Genomic DNA, 9,128 nt, shown 5'->3' with positions numbered 1-9,128 from the left:
TTTTTTTTTTTTTTTTTTTTTTTTAGAATGGTAGACTGTTAAAAACAAACACCGAGAACATTTCCAACTATAGAAAGAAGAGTAGGATCATGAGCAAGGATTATATCTTGGGCCTTGGAGTTGTCCATTTTCTGCCTGGAATCTGGTTCTCATGGCTGCTAGAGGACCCTAGACAAGTAGACTTCAAAAGGCCAGTAGACCAACTTTATTCTGCAGCTAAGAGCATTTAAAGCAAAACTAGGTAGCTGACTTTTAAAAATTTATGGGCTCTGCTCCTTGGTGACTATGTGGGGGTTACCGCATGTCCACATACAAGTTTTCTTTTTAGGCAACTGACACCTGTATACAGAGATAAATGTGTTAACATAATTCTTCTAAAGATACATATAGATTTTTAATAAGGTGATGAGGACACTCGTGGTAAACAAAGTGTCACTTTAGCCATGTTTACCTAAGCCTGGTAATAACAAGGCTTATTTTGAAGAGAAATGTTAAAATCAATTCTCACAGCTTCAAAGACAAAATAATTACCTCCAAGTCCCCAAATTGAACATCTTTATTTTATTTTTTAGATCATTTGAAAATTCTGTCACTTGTGATGATTCTTTTTTTTTTTTTTTAATTTTTTTTTTTAATCAGTGTTGACCAGGTTGACCTCGAACGTGTAGCCTCGCCTCCCCGAGTGCCAGGGTAACCGGCCTGAGCCACGATACTTCTTATTTAATGATTATTTCTTCTCTTCCTAAATGAAGGTAGTGATATAGTTTTTAATTAATTAGTTTTATTGTGGTAAAATATACTGAACATAAAATTTACCATGTTAGCCATTTTTAAGTGTACAGTTCTGTGGCACTAATATATTCATATTACCATCATCCATTTCCAGATGCATTCGTTTTTAAATAACTGATCCCATCACCCTAAAATGATGAAAGCTAGAGACAATATGTATGGGTAACCTTGGTATTTTTGCAAACAGCAGGATTCTCTATGTTTTCCAGAAGAAAGTTAAGTTAAAGTCATCATAAAAGAGAATAGATAAGACTAGACTCAGATTTGAGGCCCAATTGTGGGCCTAGCTCATGCTTTTAAATTAGGGGGAGCAAAAACTTAGCACCAGTTGCTGCTTCATGGAAGCCTTCTTTCTCTAAACCCTTGGTGGACATTACTCTGTAATTACCACACTCTTTCCCACTGAACCTCAAAATCTTTCTCCATATGGTCTTCCAGGTATTCATCACAACTAATTAGAATTGGTCCATAGATGAAACCTATTTACTATCTTCACATAAAAATTGCGAGGCATCAGGAAGTAATTGCGATGAAATAGCAAGTAAACATCATTTGGACTGCCTTTGGTCCTGCCAAAGGCCCAATATTCACATCTGTACATGTAAACATGCACATAGTAGAAAAGCCCTTCAATATGGGGTTGTCACAAAGAAATAGCATGGAAATCATCACAAATAAAAATGTTCTTACCTGGGTAGGAACACACTTTCCACCACATAAAAGTCTTGCATAAGAACATCTCGTTCTGGCTTGGAAGTGAGATTGCCCACTGTGTATCCTATTCCCAGCTGAATAGCACCTTTAATAGCAGATGATGCAGTCTGCAAAGAAAACAAGGGTCTCAACATTAGTCTTAATAGTCAGGGCCTTGTTCAATGGTACAGGCAACAAAACGTGAGTGAGGTTCGATTCTCTTTCTTGCTCCAAAACAATGACAAGGCTGAGGTTTGGCAAGATGATAAGTTGCTTCTTTTGATGCAGAATCTATTCCAAATAGTAAAGCTCTTTCTTTTCACACTTTTTTGTGATAATGTTTCTTATAAATGTTTAAAGGTCAAATTATAATCCAATTGCTCATCTTCCTTTCACTAAGAACTCAGAAACTTGAAGGAACACTTTCAATAAATAGCATTATAATGTCTACCCAAAGACAAATGGTACATTCACATTTTAAAAAATAAGAACTTCTATAACATATTTATAAATTAGTAAGAGTATTTTATCTTCATAAGAAATGAGAGAGTAAAAAACAATTTGAATCTTTGGAGTACACAAATAATTTAATTTGGAAAGTGCTTACTAGTCTCACCATAGATCCATAATAATTTCTTACACTGATCTGTGCTAAAACATACAGCATGGGGACATCAATATTTCCCACTTACTGCTTTTCTGGTATCATCCAATAATTAAGCTGATGTAATGTTAACTTTGAGACCAACTACCGTAAATATGCATATATGTGTGTGTGTGTGCGTGCGTGTGTATGAGTATACACATATATAGTTTTAACCAATATAATAGGAGAAATAACAGAATAACTCCATTTAGGACAATTAGAATATATTTTTTTATGGTGAAGTGTGTCATACTTTTTATGCCTTGCACTGCCTAATGTAGTGCTACATACAGGGTAGGAATTAAACACTTAAATCAGTGGTTCTTCACCAGGGACATCTGACGATATCTGAAGACATTTTTCAGTAATCACAACTGGTGGTGGTGGCATTATGTCTAGTGGGTAGAGGCCAGGGATGCTGCATAGGACAGTTCCCACCACAAAGAATCATCCAGACCAAAATGTCAATAATGCTGAGGTTAAGAAACACTGACTTGAATGGATGTAATAAAGATCATTGACTTTATAGAAAAGATACTTTCTTTCTGATTTAATGTTTTTACCTAGCAAATCTAAGACCCATCCCCACCTCTCCACATGCTTTATATCTTTTTATTTCTTCAAGCTTTTAACACCAGAGAACACCTGTCTATTTTGGAAAAAATTTCTTCTCTTGATTTCTATGATAGAATATGGTCCTGGAGCCACTTCTATATATATAGAATACACACACACACACACACACACACACACACACACACACACACACACATTTTTAAATTTAAAAAAAATTTTTTTTTTTTTGAGACAGGGTCTTGCTCTGTTGCCCAGGCTGGAGTGCAGTGGTGCGATCTCGGCTCACTGCAATCTCTGCCTCCCGGGTTCAAGCAATTCTCATGCCTCAGCCGCCTGAGTAGCTAGGACTACAGGCATGCGCCACCACGTCTGGCTAATATTTGTATTTTTAGTAGAGATGGGACTTCGCCATGTTGGCCAGGTTGGTCTCAAACTCCTGGCCTCATATGATCTGCCCACCTCAGCCTCCCAAAGTGCTGTGGTTACAGGTGTGAGCCACCGTGCCTGGCCTACTTCCAGCTTTTCTGATAGTCTCTCCTGTCACTTCTTCACTGACCTCATATTGTATTTGCTATAATTGCAGTGTCCCCAGAATTTGGTCTTTGATCCTCAGGTCTCCTTAATTACCCTGGTAATCAATTCATTCCTAATGGCTTAAATACGGTTTCTATTCAGATGGCTGGCAGATTCTTTTCAATCAATTGGGATGCTGTTCTGTCAACACAAATGCAGTGTATACAGAGCCAAATTAATATCTTACAACCTCTCCATACCACTTCTAGATTGACTTCATTTCCCAAGTCACTGTCATCTTCAGTTATCCAAACGTGACCTCCAAACAGACTACATCTAGAACAGGGCTAGGTCTCTAGTCCATTTATTGACTACTTTCCCATAGGGGCATCATTTTATCACTTTGCTTATTCCACAATAAAGGTTATGTCATCTTTAGTGTGAGGACAACTATCTACATCCTTGACACTTAAGGAAGTAGAAAAATGTCTTTGTGTTTTTCTTTTTTCATGTGCCCTTTTATTTAAGATCCTAGGACAGCAAGATGGCAAAAGACTAAGACTTAAGCCCACAGTGCAGTGTTTCTTAAAAAAAAAAAACCCTGCTATTTTAATGCTCCCTCTCTGAGCTCAGCAATGTCACCAATTGGCGTCAGTGACCTTTTGTACCAGTAGCTCTGACTTTTAAAGGCTGAAATGGATTTTCTTTATTTTAACATTGCATAAAAATTCAAAAGACATCTCTTCTCCCACACGTCACTCAGACTGGTAAGGCACAAGAGGTGACATGAGCACTTCCCAGAGGGCCCAATACGCCACATTGTTCTAAGCCAGATCTATCAACAGGTTCACATGCTGCCCAAGTGCTCTGCACCCCCCATACCATACCCCCCCACCACACCCCTGACCCCGCTTTCCAGAACTACCTGCATCTGCTTAACCCACAAAACCACCACAATAACATCATTTGAACACTTCTTGGGCTAGAACAGCCTGCCAGAGTATCCAATTCTTTGTTGTCTCTACCCTGGCAATAGAAAGTAGTCAAAGCTGTGACTAGTCTACACATAGTGATATCAAACCTCAGGAGCATGAGAATCACTGGGTACACTTGCTAAAACAGATGATGGTCATGTCCCCAGAATTTTTGATTCTAAAGGTCTGGAGTGAGGACCAAATATATGGTCTTATTCTAAGAAAAAGTCTTTCTCCTCTGGTGTGAGGTTAAGTTTTGAGTCCCTGAGGAGTAAGATTTTGAAAAGAACCCTGCTGTTATATATTTAGTTAAATCAAAAACAGACTGGTAATAATATTACTTTCCATTCAGAGCATTTAAAATTCAGGTGCTCTGATGGGAGAAATAATAAAAGTAGTTATTAATCTTTTTGGACTAACTAATTTATGCCAGGCACTTGATATATGAATAACAACAATTATGATCATAATCTGTCATAATCATAGCACATACTAATGTAGTGTTTACTACTAAATGGCAGGCACTGTTCTAACTGCTTTCTGGTTATATTAACCCTTTTATCCTCACAACTCTATGATGTAGGCACTCTTACTGTTTCTATTGGCTCAGGAAGGTTTAGCAACTTACACGAGGTCACACAGCTACTGACAAGGTGAAGCTGGGACTCACCTCTAGGAAGGCTGGCTCCAGAGTCCCAAGTTATACTCCACTGCCTCTAAATCAGAATCTCCTCACTCATTTGACCCTCTCCAGAAATATGAAGCATAGTGACAACTGTTCCCATTTTACAGGGGTGGATTTAGGCTCAGCAAGGTTAAGTGATTTGCCCAAGTCCCTTTGCTAGTGTGTGGTGGAGTCTGATTGCCAAACCCAGGCTGCCTCCACATCCATGTTTGCAAAATGAGCCTAGAATCAAAGTTGGAAGTTCTCTTTTAAGTTTGGATGTTTGACTTCAACAAAGCAAAAGCTCTGAGAGAGCCATTCCTTTTGGTGAAAAAAGGGTAAAAATGTTATTTGCTTCCAATCATACCCACCCATGGGTAAGCCAAAGAAAAACTTGTAAACTTCTTGGTAAAGCTGTACAAACACCATCGTTCATGTCACCACTGGTAACATGGGGACTATTAACAAAAGGCGTTATTTTGCTGACACACTAGGAATGACACCTCAAAGTTTCCTTCTCCCCAGGTCTGTGTAAAAATTAAGTGCTTTAATATTGATACATTTGGGTATTGCTAAAAAGCATCTTATATATGGAATCTAAAAATGTTGAACTCGAAGTAGAATGCCAGTTACCAGGGACTGGTTGGGGGCTCGGGGCTTGGGGAGATATTGGTCCAAGGATAAAATTTCAGTTATATAGGAGGAATAAATCCAAGAGATCTACTGTACAATGTGGTGACTACAGTTAATAACATGATCGTATTTTAAAAATCACTAAGAAAGTAGATTTTAAGTGTTCTCATCACAAAAAGTAACTATGTGAGGAAATGCACATTGTCTCAATTAACTAACTCCACTGAGTCATCTCACAATGTATACATATTTCCAAACGTCATGTTGTACACAATAAATATATATAATTTTTACTTGTCAATTAAAAAATATAATTAAATAAAGCATCTTATTTACTTTGTGGAAATGTCTGAGGCACATCCTAATATCAAGCAAGATGTACTTTGAAGTGAAAAAACCCTTTGAAACACTACCTGGAGTGTCTCTGATGAGATTAGTAAATCATGATGATGACAAAGAACCTCTGTGTGAAGTGCTGGTGATTGCACTAATAGAACCAATAGTCCTTTCCCTGATAACTCTTAGCCGCTAGAGCTCCCTTCCTTCCTCCAAGATGCCACCAACAGACCAGTGACATGGTGGTGGGTCGCTGGCTTTGCACAACCGAGCTTCTCCGCTTTCCTCTGCATGGCTTGGTATACGCTCTAAAAGTGCTAGGACAGGACTACTGCCCCTTTGAGTGCCAAGGGGAACCTTTGACTCCTTTAAAACATATAGGTATAGGTTTCAGAACACAGCAAACAGAGTCTATTTTTAATTCAGGTTTTTGCAAGGGCTAAGTGGAGGCAATATGTTGCCTGGATACTAGAAAAACCTCTAAAAGCATATGATACTTGGAGAAAAGGAGAACCAGATAATATCACAAAGGCAAAACAAAAACATTTAGTTTCACAGCTCCTCTGTATTAACCCAAACGTGTTCAGATATGATGGTAATACTAAGAGGAAAATGAATATCAGCTTGCATTTGGGTAATATGTTATGGTTTTCAAAGCACTGTCTTTTAATGATCACATTTGATTGTTACAACTGTTACATAGTTAGGTAGGGTTTCTAATGCCATAGTATAGATAAGGAAACCGTGGCTCTGGGAGATGAACTTGGTCTAAATCCCTTAGCTAGTGTGTGCATACTCTGGTCTTCTAGAAGGCTCCCAATGCGGCATTCTACAATTTTGCTTTACTTACCGGAGTTTTCTCTGCTAGAGATGGATCTGATAAAAACTGAGAAGCAGCGAAGAATAAGATAACAATGATGAAAGTTACAATAAGACCAAATGCCTAAGCAAACCCACTCTTAGAAAAGCAATGATCTGACAAGATTTTAATGTCCTTACAGTACACAGTACACATCTATAAAATTAGGTAACTTAATATGCCATCTGATATCACTGGCTTTAAAAGGAAATATTAAAACATTTCATGTCAACAGCATTTTTCCACCTAAGGTGAACTGATGAACTAATTTTGGGATTATGGCCAATATAGATGTTTGCAGAGTGATTGTTTACTTTTTTTTTTTTTTTGAGACGGAGTCTTGCTCTGCCGTCCAGGCTGGAGTGCAGTGGCCGGATCTCAGCTCACTGCAAGCTCCGCCTCCCGGGTTCACGCCATTCTCCTGTCTCAGCCTCCCGAGTAGCTGGGACTACAGGCACCCGCCTCGACGCCCGGCTAGTTTTTTGTATTTTTTAGTAGAGACGGGGTTTCACCGTATTAGCCAGGATGGTCTCGATCTCCTGACCTCGTGATCCGCCCGTCTCAGCCTCCCAAAGTGCTGGGATTACAGGCTTGAGTCACCGCGCCCGGCCTAGAGTGATTGTTTTCAAAAGTACAAATCTGATCATGTCAGTGCCTTGCATGAAGCCCTCTCATGGGTTCTCAGCACTCTCCCTGGAGGATTAAGTCCAAACTCCTTAGCTTAACACTGGAAGCCTATCTTAGAATATTATTCCCTGTCTGCTTCCCACTAACTCCCACACGTGATATATATTTTAAAAACCAAATATCCTTTGAGCAAGCTGACCTTATGAACCCCTAAAATCACATGTGAAAATTTTCCCTTGTGTGCATTTTTACCAGGGATGAGGTCCAAGGCTGTCTCTGTTTCTGAGAAGATCTATTTTCCCAAAACCACAGACCTACAGAATCTAATTCTAAATCAAAGATATTTACTGACAAGGTGCCTTGAACCAGGTCATAAAGAAATGGTTCAGTATCACCTGTTAACAGCAAGAGAGGGCCAGGTGCAGTGGCTCATGCCTGTAATCCCAGGACTTTGGGACGCTGAGGAGGGTGGATCACTTGAGGTCAGGAGTTCGAGACCAGACTGGCCAACATTGTGAAACCCCGTCTCCACTAAAAATACAAAAATTAGCCCGGCATGGTGGCACATACCTGTAATCCCAGTTACTCAGGAGGCTGAGGCAGGAGAATCACTTGAACCCAGGAGGCAGAGGTTGCAGTGAGCCAAGATGGCGCCACTGCACTCCAGCCTGAGCAAAACAGCAAGACTCAGTCTTAACAACAACAACAACAAAACAGCAAGAGAGTAATTCTTGTATGGGTGTATGGAAAGGGAGATGCTGACCAGCCTCCCCATTTATTTATTATTTCTCCCTCATTCTACTTCAGTAACCGCTCTGGCTCTACAACGTATGCTGGAGTGCAGTGGTATGATCACAGCTCACTGTAACCTCAAACTCCTGGGCTCAAGCCATCCTCCCACTTCAGCCTTCCAAGCAGCTGTGACTTCAGGTGTATGCTACCATGCCTGGCTAATCTTTTCAATTTTTTGTTGGGATAGGGTCTCACTTGGTGGCTCAGGCTGATCTCAAACTCCTGACCTCAAGAGATTCTCCTGCCTCAGCCTCCCAAAGTGCTAAGATTACAGGCATGAGCCGCCACACGTGGTCCATGTTCCTTCACTTCTAAAACTCAAACCCAGCTCCAGGTTCTCTCTCCTCTCCCTGAACCTATACTCAAGAAACAAGGCATAGTCCACTTATTTGTCCCACTGAGAGAATTAAGGAGAAAGAAAGAGGGATAGATTCCCACTGAGAGAATTAAGGAAAAAGAAAGAGAGATTGTATGAAACTGATTGCAGGACTATGGAAATGACAGTTTGTGGGTAGGCAAACCTCCTCCTCTCTGAGAGGAAGTGGGACCACCTCTCGCTTCTGGGTTCTTCAAATCAGTTCTCAAGTTCTTCCCTGTATTAGTTTTCTATTCCTTCTATAATAAATTACTACAAGCTCAGTGGCTTAAAACAATGCAAACTTATTACCTTACAGTTCTGGAGGTCAGAAGTCCTAAAACAAAGGTGTTGACAAGGCTGCATTCCTTCAGAGGCTCCAGTGGGGAGTCAGTTCCTAGAGTCTACCCGCATTCCTTGACTTGTGGCCTCTTCCTCCATCTTCAAAGCCAGCAGAATTGTTAAATCTCTATCTCCCTCTGACCTCTGCTTCTCTCATCACATCTCCTTCTGTGACTCTGATCTTCTTACTTCGCTTTTGTAAGGACCCATCTGGACAATCTAGGATAATCTCCCTATCTCAAAATCTTTAACTTAATCACACTTGCCAAGTGTGTGAAGTTATTGGCAATGTCTTCTTAATAGGTTCTAGGGATTAGGACATGGAC

General features: G+C 40.0%; 1 protein-coding gene across 3 annotated transcripts in view; it reads right to left on the bottom strand.

The window, feature by feature from the left end:
- Window positions 1-9,128, bottom strand: part of PIP5K1B (phosphatidylinositol-4-phosphate 5-kinase type 1 beta) — a 210,870-nt gene that overhangs the window by 157,650 nt on the left and 44,092 nt on the right. For all 3 annotated transcript variants that reach the window (XM_017873042.1, XM_017873045.1, XM_017873044.1), the window contains exon 3: window positions 1,483-1,613. In XM_017873042.1, the coding sequence (XP_017728531.1) occupies window positions 1,483-1,613 (131 nt within the window). The remainder of the gene's footprint in view (window positions 1-1,482; window positions 1,614-9,128) is intronic.

The sequence above is a fragment of the Rhinopithecus bieti genome, unplaced genomic scaffold, assembly GCF_001698545.2.
Source record: "Rhinopithecus bieti isolate Rb0 unplaced genomic scaffold, ASM169854v2 scaffold_7648, whole genome shotgun sequence".
Classification (NCBI taxonomy): Eukaryota; Metazoa; Chordata; class Mammalia; order Primates; family Cercopithecidae; genus Rhinopithecus; species Rhinopithecus bieti.
The sequence above is the reverse complement of the archived record's forward strand: the minus strand, read 5'-3'. Positions and strand labels throughout refer to the sequence as shown.